General features: G+C 37.3%; 1 protein-coding gene across 2 annotated transcripts in view; it reads left to right on the forward strand.

The window, feature by feature from the left end:
• ASXL3 (ASXL transcriptional regulator 3) overlaps window positions 1–20,783 on the forward strand; it is a 185,818-nt gene that overhangs the window by 20,830 nt on the left and 144,205 nt on the right. For both annotated transcript variants that reach the window (XM_027575213.2, XM_027575214.2), the window contains 2 exons: window positions 10,552–10,634; window positions 19,128–19,130. In XM_027575213.2, coding sequence (XP_027431014.2) covers window positions 10,552–10,634; window positions 19,128–19,130 — 86 coding nt within the window. The remainder of the gene's footprint in view (window positions 1–10,551; window positions 10,635–19,127; window positions 19,131–20,783) is intronic.

Below are 20,783 nucleotides of genomic sequence, written 5' to 3' on the forward strand. Positions count from 1 at the left end.
GCATGTTTCTATTACAGAATGCTTTCTAGCATTAGGTATGTACTACCTTCCATTAGCTTCCATACCACCACAAGCACCTTGTAAGAATTACCAAGATATGGAAATTTGGGGTCTCAACCAATTGCTGCTTCAGAATGTTATCTTGAGGAGAATGCTGCTTTGTCTATAGGTCTCCATGTAGACAGGTATTTAGTTTTCCAAGCGTGGACAAAAATATACATTAAGAGCCTTAATTTTCATAATATTGTATTTTGCCATCTGCAAACCTGGTTTTTAGTTCTTATATCCGTAATAATAAAATATAAATAAACTTCAAGTTGTTGGAGTATATAATCCTAATTTAATTATATTGGACCTTGGGAAGACTATCTATTTGGATGATTTTACCTAATTATTCTCAATTTTTATGTTTAGATTTTTACGAGAGGTTCTATGACAAAATTTATAACTGTCCTATGCTTGCTTTTGTGAAACTTTCATTGAAGATCTTGTTCATAACCCCCCAGTGCCACTATATGAATTTCCATAGGAGACAATTCTCGTAGTTTAGAAATAGGAAAACCTTTATTAACTCTGACAGGCTAATATTTCCTTCATTCAGCTAACAGGAGTTAACTGACTGTTTGCCTCTGCATTTTGGCTGCCATGAAATTAGTAAGATATTCCAGATCAGAGTGGTAACACCTTTATTACTAGGCATGATTTCTCAGTTTTGAAATATTTCATTACATTTTTCTCCTTTAAAATAGTACAGAAAATAAAGTAGTGCAGATTTTTTTAAGAAGGTGTGATAAAGAAAGTAACAGAGAAGTAATATGCACTGTATTTTAAATGGGACATGAAATGATGAAATGTGAGTTTGATGACAAGACACTGAAGGAATCTGCAGATAGGATAAGGAGTGCTGCTGATAATCGCTGGGAAAATCACAGAGACTGGGGAGTAATTGTCTAAGAATTGAACTACTGGGGTTCAAATCTTGGCTTTACTACTTTGTAGCTGTGTGACTTTGGGAGAATTAAATAAACCCCTTTGCACCTTAGTTACCTCATCCTGTCATAAAATGAGGGTGATAACAGTCCTTACGTGATAAGGGGGTGGCTATGAGGATTAAATGAATTTATATACATGTTAGAATAATGCCTGATGCAGAGTCACTGCTGTGTGTTTGCTATTGTTATTATTATAAAAAGAGATATAAGTGTTTGAAATCACAGATTATTGAGCTTTATCTCAACTCTCAGTGAAATTCTAGAGTGTATTATTAAACAGATGACTGTAAGCATTTAGAAATGGAAGTAGTGATCCCTGGAAGGCATTATGGATTCTCTAAGTTAATTCATGTCAAACTAAATTAATTTGTTTTTGATAGGCTTATTAGACTTACATATCGGGAGGATGCTCCTGTTGGAGCTAAATTTCAGCCAGTCATTTGAAGTATAATTAAATGAATTTTTAGAAGACTGAACATCTATAGCCAAGTATATTGATTGGCTAATCAGGATCCATCTGAAAGAAGATTCCAGCAGCAACCGCATGGTTGTGGCTTTGTTTTCCATTGGTTTGTTCAGCTCTGTCATGAGTAACTTGAAGGAATACATCAAAGTCATACTTGTCATATGTGCGGATATCACAAAATAAGGGAAACTGGACAGTTGAACAAGAGAATGATGATTCGAAAAGAACTTTATAAGGTAGAACAAACAACCTTCACCTAAAAAAATGAAATTTGACTGAGATAAGTATTTTTCAAATTTGTGGACACCACAAAGTTTAGCTGGTACCTGGAATAAAAAGATATTTTGGAAGAATAAGATTTCAGAGCCTGTAAAAATGGATTGAAACAAACACTGGTGCATTAAACAAATACACATTTACATCCAGCAAGTTTGGAAATATACACCACAGAATTATGCATGTGATTTCAGAAACAAATATTGAAATTTCTGGAAGTTTTAGTTGGTTGACGGTATGAGGACTGCTAAGAAAGAGTGAGTGTCATAGTAGGTTGTATTAATATAATTATATAAGTTAGGTAAAGGGAAGTAATAGTTTCACTATATTATGTTTTACTCAAACTACATTTAGGGTATTTGTTAGTGATATTTAGCTATTTTCTTTCAATTAGTATAATTCCTAAATCATGTATTTTACAAGTGACGGCAAACTCAAGAATGTTCAAAGGGTGTTTTGCGAGACAGTGTCTGCAAACTATTTTATGTGAGGAATGATGGAAGAAACTGAGGATCCATTAGCCGAGAGATAAAAGAAGACTGGGCCCTTAATACTGTGTTCAAAACAGGTGACAATATAGCATATGAATAAATGATTGGACCCCATTTTGTAAATTCATATAACACAATCACTTTGAGTTTTCATGTTAGGAAAGTGTTTGTAACTTAATATTAAATAATTGTCACATTCCAAGGCAAAAACTAGGACTACATAGTAGAAGTCATAGGAACCAGAATTTTTACTTGATGCGCAGAAAAAGCTTTTTAATGTTTAGTGGGTTTTAAATAGAGCACACTGCCTGCAAATTTCTGTGGGAGAAGAATTTCTTTCTTTAAAGAGCTGTTTTACTTTTTAAAATAGGTTTCATATGTATTATCATTTAAGTAGTTATTAATATTTTTCTTTTACCCCTTTTAGAATGTTGTAGAAATTCTGGGTTTCTCTCACTTTGTTTTCTTTCTGTGTTATAAGTAATGGCTACTGTTTCAAAAGATTAGAAACTTAATGAGGTAGAACAAAGTTGCCAAAACCCCACAGGAAATTAGAAGTCACCTCTCAGTCGCATAGAATTTTATCTACAAATTCAGGTAATGATCACTCTGAATTGTTCTAGGCCTCACAAAGCCATTTTTCTATTCTCAGCTGTGCTCAGTTTTATGAGGCTGAGCAATTAAAATAATCTTAGATTTTTTTTAGATGGATATTCAATGATACTCTGTTATAGTTGCTTGAAAGCTTGTCTTTAAGTGTATATACTCGGAAACAAGTAGTTACTGTTGATATTCTCTATTTTTACTTGATTTGTACCACAAGTATAACAGGATAATTTGTCCCTGTAGTGTGCTTTTCTTTCTGGGTAACACAGCAGTGTCTAAAAGAGTGCCATATTGTCTAACCCTTCTTGTTAAACACAGAAAGACTGTTGGATGATGAAACTAGGCACAGTGTGTGCAGTGTTTACCTGTGAGCCCGTGGTAGAAGAAGTTTGGCAGTGGTCAGGCGTTGAGGGATCACAGTAGGAGGCTCGCCCTATTTGTAGAAGCTCGAGTGCAGTTTACACAGGAAATCTCAAAGAGAGACATCTAATGCCCATCATTTTTTTTTTCAATAGCTCTCCTCATTTTCTAGGATGTGCTCAGAGGGGTCCCCACCTCCGAACCAACAGTGTTAACTAATGTTTATTAGCACATATTGCTCTAGGTAGTCATTTGACGTATTGGAATAATAAGTGCTTTACATTCATTATCTCATTTTGTCCTTGCAGCATTTTTATAAATGAGGAAATGAGGAAAGTGAGATCTAGGGAGGCTAAATATCTGAGATCAGACAGCTAGTGAGTAGGGGCTCCTGGTTCATCTGACTCCAGATCCCATAACCTTCTTTATTATTCCATAAACGTTCCTCAGACAGAGTGACTGAACACATCTCCCCAGATTAACTTGGTCTCTGTATAAGCCTGCTTGGTCGTGCTGCAGTCTGGGGATGTGGACATGAATGAGGGCCAAAGCTTGCAATGTAGCCACAATAGCATTAAACAGAGACTGCTAATTATCTATTTGACAGGTGCTACCGAGGGAAGATACCATTTAAACCATTATCTGAGAGTTCAAAGAAATATTCGATTGTTCTTAAGTGATAGATTGCTGAAGTGGGGATTATGAGGTAGATATTGTGTATAATATCTTGATTATAGACCCTCAGTTTCTGCACAACCCCTGCGCCCATGAGGAGAAGCAATTTAATGTAGTAGAAGAAGCAGACTTCTGTGTCAGAAGGGCCAGACTTCTCCCCTACTAGCTGCTGGACCTTGGGGGCATTTGATCTTGGGGGCGTCCTGGAGGATGCTGCTTCTGGGTGAAGTAGGCCTGATTCTCAAGGGTATTAAAACAAAATGTCCACATCTTTTAAGTTACACATTCATAAATACTGGGACAGCACATAGTTTCCCCCATAAAATGCATGCACGTAGAATAGAAAAATTGTGTCATCTTTAGACCCTTAACTAGCCCCCTCATATAAGAACAGCCTAACCGAGCTGCAGATACTGGGCAGTTGGTAAGGCGCTGTCACTTCTTACGTGGTTGATTTCCTCCTCGGAATACTGTCAGTGATCCAAATTCATGTGCCATCAGAATGACATGGGCCTTTGAGGTTTCTCAGGAATCGTGGAAGTAGGGAAAGCTAAAGACATGAATCCCAGAGTCTACTATAATACATGGAAAGCTCCTCCAGACTTTGCACAGAATTGTCTAATAAGTATGAACTATTCTTGTCACATTTAAACATTGCCATCATCAGTATTATCATGTATATAAGTCCCGTCCTCCCACTTACTAGCTTATGAGCTTGAACCAATTACTTCAACTTGGTGCATTGCTGACAAAGTTAATCCTGCCTCCTCTATGCGTCTCACCACGTTGTTGTAAGGGACAAATAAAATAATACGTGTTGTGTGAAAGCAAATACACTATGTTATGTGAAAGCACCCTTTTACTGTAGAGAGCTATATAATGGTTTATTGAAATAACCCCTTAATCATTTACCTAAGACGTGAGACCTTAAAGAGCTAAACATTTGAATGAATTGCCAACATGGACTAAGCAAGACATGTTGGTGTTAGAAAAGGGGAGGGAACTGGGTGCGGGATGGCCCCTGTAGGATTCCACAAATCTAATCGTATACCATTGACACGCTTTCAAATTGTGGAAATCTCTTTATTTTGCAATCTAATAAGCTCAGAAAATTTTATTTATTTAAAATTTTATTTATTTTATTTAGGACCAAGATTTTACCCATTAGATGAACATTGGTCTAATGTGTTTATCTTAGGGATGCTGGAGATGACTTTTGTGTTTGAGAGATACCAAGGAAATCTGGAGTAAGCCTTAAATAGAAACGTTTTATTTATTGGATTAAAATGTTTGAAACTAAAACATAGAAAAATACATTCTTAGCTTGGCCTGTGCCCTTAATGATATGGCAAACCAACTCTGTCCTTCTCTTAACTCTATTGCCATTCTTTCTTTGCAGGCTTTTTTTTTTTTTTTTTTTTCCTCCTTCTACTGGGACATGTAGAAGTCTGGAGGAGAGGGTTTCTGGGATGAGTCTGTCTTGTCTCAAAGTAGCATGAGGCTAGATGTTGTTGAGATAGGCTCCGAGATAGTCACATAAGTAGAGAAGGTGAAATCCGGTGGTGTATTTGGCAATCCTGTACATCTGTCGAGGTCCTGTGAAAAATACAAGGGGATCCATTTTGTATACAAACGTTGTATCCCTCGCCATGGAAATCCCCCTTCTTGGAGAGAGTGATGCTAAATTTGAAACCTCCTGGGGCATAGCACTGCCGAAGAAAGGAGGGAAAGGAGGATTGAAGAGACTTTGGTGCATCGGGCAGGCGGAAGCCTGAGAGGTGCAAGACACGGCTCCTAGAGAGTGAGAGTAGTAGACTCACAAATACGGCTTGAACACAGGAGCACGATTTGGTTTTACAAAGAAAGGGAGGGTATTTTATGTAAAGATTAAACACCGTGACAGACTGATTTGTCTAGAAGAGACATTGATATCTGGCCAGTGGTTCTAATTACAGTCCTCCCTTGGCAGGGCAGCTCTGAGAGTTGTAGCTCTGGATATTCTTTGTGAAATTCGGCCATTTTGGGGGCCTGTTTTTGAGGAAATAAATGACAAAGCAGCTTAATTTTCAGCAAAAAAAATTTTTGAAAGGGACTAGAAAAGATCAGTTTTTATCCAAAGTAAATAATATAGGAACGAGAAAACATAGAAGTGTTGGAAAGGAGACCCAATTCACATTATTTGTAGAAAACATGATTCTGTGCTTCTATACTGTTAGAACTATTAAGAATTCAATTAGCTGTTCATATAGATAGTAATTATCACAATTCAGTGGCTTTTGTGTGTTGTAGCAATAAAACGTGAGAATATTATATGAAAAAGTGTATTTATTCATAGTTGCAACTGAAAATATAAACAATAAAATGCTTATTACAGTTTATAAAACAAAACTTAAACACATGGAACACTGTGTAAATTGCTTAAAATTTAATTAGATGTCTCATTTAATTCCAGTCTGAATTTCATCTGGAAATATAAAGAAGTGAACAATTAAAAATTTAAGAAGGAATAATGAGAGCAGTGGCTGATCTAGATGGTGAAGTGTATTATAATATTAGAGCAATTTAAAACAGTGTGGTGCTGGCACAGCAGTTGAATGAAAGATCAGGGCATCTTTCAGGACCCCGGATGAGCCCCAGGGACAGTGGTTTAGTTCATTTTTTAGACACCCTGAAAATTCCCAGAAGTGCCTTTGGCCATTAGAGGGAATAAGTATGAGGGCTCTGAGCACTCTCATCTCCACCTTAACAAGAATAGCTCTGCTTTTGTGCATTTTATATATTGGGTTCCCACATTTATTTGGTTTCACATCCCAAAGAGTTTCCATTGCCCTAATATTAATATATGGTAGAGGATGACTCATTAACTCTGACTGGCTTATGAAACAAATTATAGTGGGGAATCTTATTCATAGGTGGTGGGGCTTAAGTCAGTGTTTCACCTTGCTACAAAATGATATAGATGAATTCCAAAGTAAAACCATAAAAATACTTGAAAAAATATTTGTAGATATTTGCTTGCTCTCTGGATAAAAGGAATTTCTAAACATAGGACAGAAGTCATAATGGAAAAAACTAACGGAGTTATTCATGTGAAAATAGAAAACTTTGCTTATCTCCCTAAAATACCCTCCCAAAAAGCAACAAAAACATAAATATCTATTATTAATATACAAAATAGTATTATTTTACTGTATGAAGGGCTTTTTACACATTAATAAGGAAAACGGAAATATCCTGTTATATCCCATATGATACTCATTTGAAAAAAAACAAAACTTTATCCCCATTAGTATTTACAGAAGTATGATTAGAATAACAATGAGCCATTACTTTTTGACCTACTAAGTTGACAAATACTACTAAAAGATAATGCTGAATATTGGCAAAGTTGTGGTAAGAGAGGCAGATTTAGTTCTGCTTGGTGAGAGTGTAAATTGTTAAAATCTTTTTGGAAGCAGTTGGCAAGAGACGTGACAAGAGCTCACATCCTTTGATTCAATAATACTCTAAGAAAGTTACATTCAACATAGTCTTTATTAATTGAATTTTTAAAAGACTATAAATCCCTATCTTCAGTGAAGTGTTAATTATGCCCATTTTGAAGAATTCGTATTGCATGGAGAAAATTCAGATAGCTAATAATATTTGCACATACTTTCTATAATTATATTAAATTGATATGTATGGATAGGAAAAACTAGAAGGAAGACACAAATATTCTTGTTTATGGGCTTATGGGTACATTTTGTTTTCCATAATATAGGTATGAGTTTGCATTTTTCCAATTTTTACTATCCAAAAATAAGATCATTTTAAATGATTATTATCCATGGAAAACTTTAGAATTTTCTGTTTTGTCACAATTAACATCATTACTGCCCAAGCCAGTTTCAACGTGTTTTGATTTTCTGAAATATTTACTGGCCCTATAACATCTTATTATGATAAAGAGTCTTAAAAATTGTGAGTAATCTTACTCTCTTCCGTGTCCTAATGCATCCTTGACCCCCGTTTCGAAAGAGGTAGGTACAAGATGGGAAACAAATCGGAGGAATGTGTTAACATCAACACAGGTATTACATAACCATGAAAACATATTCAAATATTAGTTGTATTTGAAACGTCACGAAGGATCATTCAGGAAGTTTAATTTTGCAGGGTGTATGAAACTGTTACACCTCACAGCCAGGAGAGCGCTGGGGCAAAGGGCGGTTACTCAGTCTGGTGTTTGGGCCTGGTAGCATAGCATGCTGTCTCACTCCGACTGTGGCTCGTGCCCACTGTGGTGTTTGAGTATGGCTGCCTGTGAGTCTGATTCATGTCTCCGCCATGTGTCGCGTTATTTCGATGGTATCAATGTTTTGTTCTGTGAAGGTAATTTCTCTCTCTCTTTTGTTCTGTCCATGTTCACACAGCTAGTTCAGTGAAGCTTGTTCACAACCAGGAACCTCTCCTTCTCTGTCTCCTTTCTCTGTCTTGCAGGAACTGAGGGTGGCTTCTGGTGTTCTGTGTGGCTTCATCATTTCCTTCCTGCCTCTCACCCACTTCATGATGTAATTCTTGGCACTTTTACTTCCTTTATAGAGTAGGATGTGATGTCATAGAGAAGGGGACAGGGCTATCCAAATTCTCTCAATTGCTGGGAGGAGCGGCCCAGGTGTGCTGAGGGGCCTGTACTCAGGAAGAGAAACAGGGAATCCTCCACAGTGAGTAACCCCACTTTTGAGTGCACCCAAATTTCCGTTAAAACGTTGCCCAGTACGCTGGAGTTTCCTCTTCGGCCCTTTCCAGATTTAATCAGTTTGCCTTTTGGACATTCCCAGTTCAGCTCAATTGTCCTCCTTTCGCTCCCTCGTGCCCTCTCCCCCCCTTTCTGCCGTCCTGTGTCTCTCCCCACCAGTTTCCCTCTTCCTTGCTTGCTTACTTGTGTCTGTCTGTGTCTTTTGACCTTCTGCCCATATCTCTTAGGAGAGACCATGAGTGTCGCCAGCATTGCCTGTCATTTGGGGTGATGCCCACCCTATATACAGTCCATGTGCCCACAGCATCTCCTTTCAGTAATTCATAAGTATGCACCGTTCTACTTACAGTTCTCGCCTTTTTGTTTTCATGTCTACTTCTTTCCCGCCTTTCTCTGTGATCTAATCTTCCTCCTTTTCAGCTCTACGATGCAGTTTCCTTCTTGCCTTTTTTTTTTAACCAATATTTTTACACGTTAGTCCTCTTCCCCATACAGCTGTGCCTATGTTTCTTTGTCCCCCTTCCCAGTTTTCAGGTGAGCTCTCCAGTGGCCTCCTCTGTGAGGACCATTTTCCTTCTTTCCTGTGGACAAACTCGTTGCCGTACCCGCTTTCTAGTGTAGCTCACGTTGCTGGGTTCTTTAAAGGACTTACCGACTACGGCTAAGGGACAGATCCGGACTGGGGAAAATGGGGACATTTCCTGAGAACTAGAGAGAGGGGAGAACAGGAAATTGGCCCCGGTGGTGAAGGCTGGAATGGGGCAGGCTGTCTGTAAGTCACCGGAGACCTTGGCCAATGCTAGTTGCAATTTGGCCCTGATAGTTAGGAGAGATCACAGAGCTATTTTGAACAGGTGCAGAAGCCTTTTCGATTTTTAGTTTTTAAAGTGACCCTGTTACTAATTATGATCGTTCTAGTAAATAATCCTAAATTAGAACTCTAGAATGTGCAGAAACTTCTGTACGGCATCTTTAGGTAGGTGTTGTCTACCCTTGGAGGAAGTCACTGTGAGGATGTGTGTAGACTTGGTTCTCATCCCCGGAGGTGGCTCCTGTCATCCGTGCTGGTGAGCAGTGTGGGCGCTCTTGTTGACTGCTTTCCCTACATGTAATGAAATCCCTGGATAAATAAAGAAACTTGATTTCCAGGTCTGATGGTCTAATGCCTGTGGAAATAATGAGCCAGGTCCCATGCATTCCCCACACTTTGTTTAAAACAACTCCCTTCCACTCAAAAATAAGGAGGCCAGAAGGGGAGAGAAAGAAAAATGGGACTCAGTTCATAAAACTGAGGTGGGCTGAGTGGGAAGAGGAAGGGGTTTACTTGAAATTAAGGAAAAAGGCAGAAGAAAGGAAACTGAGCTGAACTGGAACACACCCTGTAATGGCTTACTTGGGTTTCTGTAGGCTTTTTTCCCATTTTGGCCATGAAGGAATTTTTTTCCCCTCATTTTTTTTTTTTTTTAATATAAAAGAGGTTGATCAAAATGTGAATCCAGTGAGGTTATTTCTAACCAGCCCTTTGTTTTCTGCTGTTGCTAGTGTCCAGGCTCCATGTTTCCAAGGTCCTGGAGATTTAGGAAACATTTTAATAGCCTGAAAACCTGTCTTTAACCATAAAATATTGGTAATTTTTAATAAAGGAAATTATATACATTTATTAACTTGGTTTTTTCAGGTTTCACTTTTTTTTTTTTTGGTGTGTATGCCTTTGTGATATTTTTTTTTAAGAACGACCCCCATGTTGCAGAAATTGCCATAAATGTCCAGAAAAGAATTATTCTCACTTTAGACACCTGAACTGTGTGATGGGACCTTATGTTGACGTAATGGCCCCTTCCCCCTTTAAAATTTTAAGGAAGCCTTGCATGATTCACAAACATTTTTATTTCGTATGCTTTCATACAATAATACAGGAATTTTATGTTTATTTTTATTTTTTAGGCACTAGAAAAACACCCCAATTCACCAATGACAGCGAAGCAGATACTGGAAGTCATTCAGAAAGAAGGGTTAAAAGAAACAAGGTCAGTATTCATATTTACATTTTCTATTTTCATTGCCACTAATTGCAAAGCAGTAGATATATCTAGATTTTGATACTGTAGTTGATTGTGGATTAAGTAATTACCTGCAAATTCTTTTGTGATTGCCAAATATTTGGATGACCGAGGATTTCCTTGGAACTGCCTGTTGGCTTAATAAAATACATTAGACAGGTTAATATAGACTGTACTTTGTTAACAAAGAGCCTTGCTGCCTGAATTAGTCCTTCATTGGAGTTACTCCTCTTTCCCTGTGTCTTGTAAGAGGAGATTTTGTTTCTGAAAGTAAAGAGGAACACTTGTACGGGCTTACTAGATAGGTCCCAGGGTATAAAGATTAGGGCACTCTGATAAAATTCAAAGTGCTAATAAATGTGGTTGGAAATTTAGCCGTTTTCTCTTTAGACTTCCTCTACTTGGAGTGTCATTAATCAGTTATTAAAATTAATAACAATTTTATTGAGATATAATTCATATGCCATAAAATTCACCCCTCTAAAAGGTATGATTCAGTGGTTTTTAGTATATTCACAGAGTTGTGCAGTCAACACCACTATCTAATTTTAGGACATTTTTATCACCCTGAATGAAAGTCCATCCCCATCAAGCAGTCATTCCCCATTCCCTACTCCTTCCAGCCCCTGGTAACCATGATTTGACTTTTTGTGTCTGTGGATTTGACTGTTCTGGTCATTTCATATAAGTGGAATTATACAATATGTAGCCTTTTGTGTCTGGCTTCTTCCACTTTAGCAAAATGTTTTCAAGGTCCATCCATGTTGTAGCATTCATTCCCTTTTGTTGCCAGATAATATTCCATTGTATGGATATATACTGCGTTTTGTTTACCTATGATGAGCCTTTATTAATTTTACAGTTTGGCTTTTAGCCATCAGTTGAGGGCCATTTTGATATTACTCAAGGAGAAAAAAGAAGGTTGTTACAAAATAAAATAAACATAGAGCTGTCATATGAGTATGTAATCATCCATGTTACATAGAGTGAATTACTTTTGTATGACGTTGTCTGCCTATAAGCCATTGAGCATATAGTAGTTGCAGCTTGGTGAAAATTAGAGCTGCAGAGCTACCTTTTGGATGTTTTTACTGATAACTGAGGTAGAACTGCTGAGAGAAAGGAATATCTTCCCGATGCCAACTTTTCCTAAAAAAATCGGTATCACCTGTAACTCTTCTTACTGTAAAGGGTGGGTAACATCAGCTTCTAGCTGTTTAAAATGCATCCTTTGCAAGTTTGATCCACGAACATCACGACTTAGAGGGGTGTAGGACATCTGGGCTCAGATTTTCATGTCTGTGTTGGAGGCTCTTTCTGCCTGTTCTGAAGACACAGCCTGAGTATGTAGCTACACCGTTTGGAAGAATTGTGTCCCCAGCAGACTGGAGGCCACAGTGGGGAGAGAAGTTGCTGACAGAGCCTAACAGCTCTGCTAAGGGTAATCCTGTTCTTCGAAGCCAGATGTCAGCCTGCAGAGTTAGGGACCAAAATGGGGACCCCTGGAAATTTTCTCCTTGCTGCCTGTCAGAAGCCCCGAAAATATTTATGCCATTTAGAAAGCACTGAAAATGTTTGTACAGCAGCCAAAAGAAAAGAGGAGGTAAAAAACAATCTAAGGATATCAACTCCTGTTGCATGTAGGCTCTGTGCCAGTGGAATCTGCCAACGTAGACATAAAAAGCATCTCCTAGAAGCAGACATTTGAAATGTGTCCATTACGATATTCTTCTTAATAGGAGCGACTGTGCTGCCATCAGTCGTTGCATACCTTGAGATCTAAAATTCCTGTACTGTGCCTCTGAACAGCATTTTAATCACACTTATTATTGTAACAACATTATTTCATATTTTTCAAAAAGCTGGTCTTCCCAGAATGGTACATTAAAGGGCTTTACGCATAGGTAGTTTACAAAGCAAAACACAAAACAGCTCCTTGCAAGAATACTGAAATGGAAAAACGTAATCTGCTATTTCTCCGAATATAAACCTCCCTCTCTGCCCCCTCCACCCAATTATTATAAAGAAAAAAAAATGTTGGTTGTTACAAGTACTGATGAATCAGTATGGTAATATTGGATGTACCTGTGAGGAATTCACAAGTTGAATAGGAAAGGGAGCAGGCGAAGAAAGAGACCATAGTTCTCTTTGAATTCTATTCTGTAAAATCAGCTCTGCGTCAACGGGCCTCAGACTACACATTTTCATTCATATTTCTTTCTGCTTTCTTTGAGTCTTCTCTCTCTTGCCAATAGTGACCTGTTATTTATGGCCTGTGTGTCTGTGACCACTCTTCCCTTGTTTCCTGGTTTGCTTATGAGGATCATCTTTAAAATAAAAGTACATGCTTTGAATGAGTTTTGGGCTTTGCTACCTGTTTTGTATGTTGTTTTAGGAAGCAGATTCTGACATTTATTTTGCCTACTTAATGTACTCTTTTGCTACCTTCCAAGTTCCTAAATGTTTTCCAAATATTTATGGTAGCTGAGTAAATGAAGTGTAACTGTATCTGTTTTTCTTAAGTTACATTTAGAAATTCCATCATCATAAGGTCATACATGACTGTTTAATTTCTAGGTATTTATTAATGATGTGTTTTCCAAGAAATGCGGGTTTTATGATATGCCTGATTAAATGGAGGGGGAGGGGAGTGATTGTGAAAGTTACTAAGGTGGCCGTGACCTGCTGGTGGTCTTGGTGGGTGAGAGGTCACAGTGGTGGTCCTCCCCCAGACAGTCCACCACTGTACCTAGCATTTCTAGAAAAGAGAAGATTGGGGCTTTATCCATCATCATTCTGAACCTGGATTTAAACTAATGCCGTTTGTTGCAGGTTCCATGGGGGTCCTTCGTTCCGTGTAGTGCTGACCTCACTGTCCTGTAATTTTGTCCTTGTTTGTCTCCCTGTGCCTGCCTGTGGACTTTTTAAGGGCAGGGCCTCTAAGACTCCTGACACTCAGCAGATAGTCGATCAGTATTTGTTGAGTAAATAATCTTCTTTCTCAGGATGTTAATTTTCTGGTGCTTAGTGATGACTTTGGCTTCCATTTGGGGTTAGAAGCTTCTTTTTAACGTTATATGTTGTATTTTTCATCCTATTTAATACTTTGTGTGTTTTAATCAAAAGGAACCTAACGGTTTTGTGGGTACCCCATTAAGTATATGCAAGCTGATAATCTCTGGCAGATTATATGTGAGCAAGTGAGGCTATTGTGCTGTCACCTGTTTTCAAACACTGCAAGTGCCTCTGGTTTAAACTTGTCATTTGTAATAGAAAACTCACAAATAATTTTGGCAAAGCTGATAGGAGTATTTGAAAGAATTCAGTATATGTGATATTGTTAATTTATTTGACTGTGATGAAATTCTTGACATTTTATGCTATCTTTTCCTCTTTTCAAGTGATACTTTAAATTGCATACTTTTTTATGTAGACATAAAAAGAGGACAGCTTTTCTATATCATGTTCTTTGTATCTTTTTCATGTTATCGATGAAATGTGTAGTGTGTGATTAAATTCTATTTGGAAAAGACAGACTGCAAAAAGTACTTGCCATGTGGTTTTAAAAAAGGTCAGAAGGCCATATGATTTTTGTTGAAAAAAAATAGTATCGTGGCATGATTTGCTAGAATTTTTAATGAAAACATATTTGGTAGGTTTTAATTCCCTTCTGTATAATAACATAGAAGATTTTTATCAATATAATTTTACTCTGGTCCACCTATGTATTTGATTCTGAGTATTTCCAGGATTTTGTTACTTTGTGTTTATGAGTTGTGAACCATTGATAAGACATAGCTGTTTGGAATGCTTTTCAGATGATCAGAATCTTATAATCAATCAAATAGCCATGTTGCTTGTATAGAGGGGATAAAAATGTGTGTAGTCCAGTCTGCTGCTTTTGTGGATGGATATTTGATATAAAGCCTGTTTGAACTGCTTGACTAAACATTCCCCCTTCCTCAGGGAGTCAGGGTGCTACTGTAGAATATGGTCTTGTCTGCAGTGATTTCAGTATATGTACTGCCAAAGTGAGCACTTGTCTCCAGTAGTTAGAAAGATGTTTATAGAAAAAGAGGAGTAACTCCAGTTACCATGTTGGTTTGGATGACATTTGGGGTTGTCCTAATTCTGCTCTTCTGTCTTTGGTTTGCTTATTCAGAAGTTCTAATTCCTTTACAAAGAGGACTGAGGGATTTTTCTTGCCTGAGGATATGTTTTTCTCTGCTTATGTAATTTTTAAAGTGATGCTTCCAAAGAAGTATGTGCTCTCACATGGGAACACATCCAGGGGTGGCAAGGTCAAGCCGTGAGGCTTGCAGCACTTACCTAGTGAGAGCAGACCATTCATCAGTGAGGGATAATTTCTTATGTGCTGGGCATCATCATTACAAGATACCTGTCATTAAGGTAGCATGAACCTTGATTTAGTTTTCATATTATCTGCTAATAGGCAGATGGTTTTCTAATGGAGATAAGGCAGTCATAAAATAAAGGCAAAAACCAAACCAAAACAAAACAAAAACTGCCCCCACATACACAAAGCAATAAAGAAAACCTCTGTTGGTTTGGGGGCAGGGCAATATTTATGAGGTACATTTTTACAAGATTATAGATGTCTTACTTTAAAAAAAATCTGTTAGATTTCATCAACCATTTGCAGAGCAACAGCCTATAATTATATATCACAGTGGGGACATTTGAAAAGCTTTATCAACAGTCTCTGTTGTGTTTAGTGTTACTCAGAATATGGATGTATTTTTGATTTTGCAATGTGGAACATGAAATTGACAACCCAAGATTTTGTAATTATTCTGGTATCAATGAGAACTTTTTCCCCCCACTGATAATTCTTAGAATAAATTTGTTTTTAGCGACTCGCCTTAAGGTTTTGCGTGTTTTCTGTTTTGCAGTCTGTGTTATGATATGCTGAAATTAGGATCTCTGCTTCGTACTGTGGCTTATTAAAGATGTTGCATTTTTCTAGGGGGATAAATGTCAGAAAATTCTATTACCATGTATAGTGACAAACAATAAAATTTCTTGGCATTTCTCTTGGTGAGATTTACGTTTCTAATTAGTACTATAGGAGATGATTCTTTCTCACTGCTGAAATGTTTTGTCTAGAGATAAGAAAGAAACACAAATAATTTCTACTGCAAAATCAATTCTTATCTCCAGACTCCATGTTGGCATCCCTCCTTTCACACTGAAATGGTGGTCTAGTTTGTGCTGAGGCATTTTAGATTTACAGTGTTAACTGACAGTGTCACCCCTGCCATTTGCTAACATCTAATCCTTTCATTGTGTAAATGGTGTGCATGGTCAGCTACTTAGAGGGGGCAAATGAGACAATGGTGTTACTAAACAGAAACATAGGACAATCTGCATTTATTTATGCATGTGTATAGCTGTGTGAATGTGAGTGTTGTAAGCGAGCCTTGAGAATAATTTACCTCTTCGCTGATAGAAAATTTTACTTGTTATCCTTACTCAGATTAGAAGTCTCAGTCATTCATTCCCAACTCCCTTCTTTGATGCCCCCATGGCCAGTTCGTTCTTGGGTAGTGTTAGTTCTACTTCTTAATTACATCTTTCTTTCTTTGTATCCCTACTCCTTCCCATTCAGTCTTTGCACTTGTAATTTTTTAACTAGATTAATGTAGTATCTTCTTATCTGGTCTTCTTTAAACCCAGCCTTCCCCATTTTAAGTATGTTTTTTCCCTCAAATAAACACTACCATTTATAGTAGGATTTCTTAACTAATAATCCGAAATATTCCAGAGAATATATTGCACCTAGCAAACTATGAATCAGTAGGTATTGTCCATTGTATATTTGGTGATAATTAGATGAAACTGGGGTATGTTATTTTTTTCCTAGTCACGTGATACCTGAATAAATGCATGATTTTCTGATAATGTAGGGTTTATGATGTAAATGATGAGAACATCCATTATATTTTGTAGTTAGATGGGATTTTGAATTTGCAATCTGGTCATTTATGTATATATTTGGTTCTTCCCAAAAAATATCACTTAAAGTATCATTCATTGGCATTGTACATAATTAACTTGCTTTAAGTTAAATGGTGTAAAACTGGTTAAATAAGAATTCAGAATTTATACATGAATATCACTAATTGTTTAAAAATAACTTTGCAATCTGTCACAAATTAAACTTTTTCAACTTTTTTTTTTTTAGTTTCAGGTGTACAACATACTGATTTGACAGTTCTATACATTACTCAGGGCTCACCATAAAAATGCAGTCACTGTCTGTCACCATACATTATTACAATATTATTGACTGTATTCCCTATGCTGTACTTGTAATCTCCATGGCTTCTTTATTTTAAAATAGGAAGTTTGTACCTCTTAATCCCATTCTCCTATTTTATCTAAACTTTTTAAATTATGGTTGCTTTTCTTTTTGTGAAAAGTGATTCAGGGGAATAAGATTAAATATTCCTTTGGAATCATTTCCTGAGTTAAAAAGTAATTATGTGATATAAGGATTTTCTATAGATCAAAAAAAAAAAAAGTAATTATGTGAAACATTGCCCTGTGAGGTAGGCTTTCAGCTCCTAGCAAACTGGTCATGGGCAGCTTTAAAGCCTTAGTAGTCAAGCATCTGCTATTATAGCCACAGGTAACTGCTTGCCTTCCACTCGGACTTTTCATGATTTTGGAAGGTAGAAGTAGAGCCCCAGGAGGCGTTCATGAACTATGCCGTGTGTGTGCACGCGTACTCACACGCACTTGTAGTGGTTACCACAGTGTTCCATAAGAGCCTAGAAGATCGGGTTGCCAGAAGGAGAGGTAGCCCTTGTCAGATAGAATGCCTCACACTAATGTGATAAATTTGGAACAGGACTCTTCTAGTTTCCTGACTGAAGTCATGTTAATAGTGATTGGCTTAGTCTGCTCAGGCTGCCATAACCAAACACCAGGGACTGGGTGGCTTAAACAATAGAAATTTATTTTTCACGGTTCTGTAGGCTAGTAGAAGTCCCAGGTCAAGGTCCAGCAGGGTAGGTTTCTGGTGATGGCTCTCTGCCTGGTTTGCAGATGGTCCCCTTTTCACTGTGTCCTCACATGTCCTCTCCTGGGTGTGTGCGTGCAGAGAGAGAGGGTGAGCTCTTTGCCGTCTCTTCTTATAAGGACACTACTCCTATCAAGAAGGCCCCATCCTTATTAGACCTCATTAAACATTAATCACTTCCTTAGAGTCCCCATCTCCAAATAGAGCCACGCTGGGGGCTAGGGCTTCACCATATGAATTTGGGGGACACAAAAATTCAGTTCATAATAGTGATTCAGAACTTGGAACTTTAGATCGCCAGAACTCATGGCATAACATAAGAATATTTCTAGAATTTGGAATAGCTGATTTATCTTGGAGGGTATTCATAACAATATGCTTAACATTGTACTGTGCTTCTGTTTTTATATACTCCTAATATGTGTTTTCATATGTTATTCTTAACATATAAACCATAGAATACTCGGCTTAAGTTTTGTGTTCAAATATAATGTCTGTATTCATATAACATAAATTTATTTGGGTTTTATTTGAAGCCTTTGGTGAAAGTAGCTGTGCTGATTGCCTGTAACCCTTAAGGCATCAATATTCACTAAGGAATGCGATTATAGCTATGAAATGGCCATTTCTTAATACATCTTTTTATTCTGTCAAGCTTTCTTTTTCCATTCTACCAAATAATTGAACAAAAAAAGGTAATTTAGGTGATTTCAGCTTTATCAAGATCTAGGTATAATTTACTCCAGAAATACCGAGCACTCTATAAATATTTCAGTGCAGAAATAGAAGCAGAAATGGATATAAAATTACATTGTATGTGAGTCTAAGTAGCCTATGCAGGTGAAAACCTTTGGGAGGGAATAGGCATTAAACTGGGGTGATTTTATTTAATCTTTTTCTAAGTGGTATTTTTCTCTTTATCTCTTAATTTCATTGCTTGTGCTCTTAATTGCCACATGCCTATGATTTTAGTTTTGCTTCGTTGTTTTGAGCTTGACAACATAATTCAAATGCAAAACAGTTGATATGCTGACATGGGGACTTCTTTTTATGGTTGTTTGTTTTCAGAAGAATAAAATTACGACGTTTTGTTAAGCCAGGTTTTCTAAAAGCTACAATGAGTAATTCCTAAGAACAAGTCTTAGTTCCTTCAGGACAATTAAAGACTATTTATCCTGCAACTCCTGAGATGCTTAGATGCAGAATCAAATTGATAATTGTGGACTGGGGTTCTGCCTGAAATTCGGGTGATTTCTATCAACATTTTTTTTTTAAAAAGAAGTGAAGATCTACTGTAGGTGCTGTGCAAGGCTTGTTTTGGGCTCAGGCTCAGCCCTCTCTTCAGTCTGACCAGGTATAGGTGCGGGGCTTTGGTGCGTGGTGATCAACTTAGAGGACATCGGAGAAAAGAAAAGAAAGTTGTGGAGATGTTGGTATCATAACATGATGGTAATCAATTAAATACCTACTAAGTGCCTACACACTGTGCTCATTGTGTTAGATCCTGAGATTTTGTGGAAGCTTTAGGCATGTATTCATTCCATTAACATTTATTAAGCACATGTTATGTTATTGAGAGGGTAGAGGTCGCTGGATTAATGAATGAATAAAATGTAGTCCCGGCTTTTTGAGGATTTAACAACACAGTTCCAGACCATTTTTCTGTGTCATTTAATAAGGTCTTTTAATCTCTTCTCTGTAAAGCATGTCTTCAGCCTAGCACATAATGATTAAAAAAATAAATATATATATATTTAGCTTTATATATACATATGTATTAATATACATATTTAGTTTTTAAATTTGGGAATTTCTAATTCTCTCTTGAATTCTTTTTTTTTTTTTAAAGATTTTATTTATTTATTTGGCAGAGAGAGAGACAGCGAGAGAGGGAACACAAGCAGGGGGAGTGGGAGAAGGAGAAGCAGGCTTCCCGCGGAGCAAGGAGCCCGATGCGGGGCTCGATCCCAGGACCCTGGGATCATGACCTGAGCCGAAGGCAGACGCTTAACGACTGAGCCACCCAGGCGCCCTAATTCTCTCTTGAATTTTTGATAAAATATATGATATTTCAACATGTCAAGCAGTATTGTCTTTCCATCACAAATATAAGGCTGTTATGGTTAGGAATTTACATCTTTGTATCCATTAATCTGTTTGGCATAGAGCTGAGATACCATGCTTTATGCAAATTAATGAGTAGGGGCTTGATGGTTCAAAGGATTCTTAATTTTTAAAAATCATTTGCTTATATTAGGCCCAATGCGAAGGACTTTACAGGAATTATCTTTTTAAAAACTTTGAGGTGGGTTGATGATATTTTATTATCCATTTCACAGATAGGGAAATTGAAGCAGGTGAGATTAGGTAACTTGAGATCGTTCACCCAGCTAGCAATTGGCAAATCTTGGATTTGATGTCTGATTCAGAACCCATTGCACTTAACCTTTTTAAAATATTTATAGCTTGAGCCGAATAAAATTTTAGATTAAGGAAAGTGTTGGTTATGTGATTCTATTAAGTAAATTACTGCCACCCCAAACTTATCCCTTTAGCAGCTTTTCAGGCTAATTTTGATTTCAGGCTAATTTCTTATGTATTACTTACTGAGTTAAAGTCTAGTCTATAGATAGGTGTGTTCAGACTCTTCAAGTTTATAGCCTAATGATAAGTAGGATTGAAAGGTGAAAAAGACATTTCAATAATCTATTTAGATTTGGGGAATGCAAAGCCTCAGATGAGTTTTTAACTCTTATGCTTGTCCAACGTGACGATGACTTTGAACATTTGGGCTTACAGACAGCAGCAAGACATATTTGAATGTACCTTCTTCCTGTTTGTTTTAGAAGGTAATGCTTTGAGGATGGGAAACATGCCTCAGGTAATGGGAGGATCAAAGGCTTCAGAGGATTCTCACCATATTGTTGTTGATATTGGATTTAACAGATTGAAACTTGTTTCTGGGGAGCTTGCAAACTGTGACCAGTCAAAGCATAATTGCTAACAAAATGTAGATAATCCAAAGGGCAATTTTAGAGGGTGGCAGTGACTCCATTTGTGAAACAGTTGAA

Source organism: Zalophus californianus, chromosome 14 (assembly GCF_009762305.2).
Source record: "Zalophus californianus isolate mZalCal1 chromosome 14, mZalCal1.pri.v2, whole genome shotgun sequence".
In the NCBI taxonomy this organism is placed as follows: domain Eukaryota; kingdom Metazoa; phylum Chordata; class Mammalia; order Carnivora; family Otariidae; genus Zalophus; species Zalophus californianus.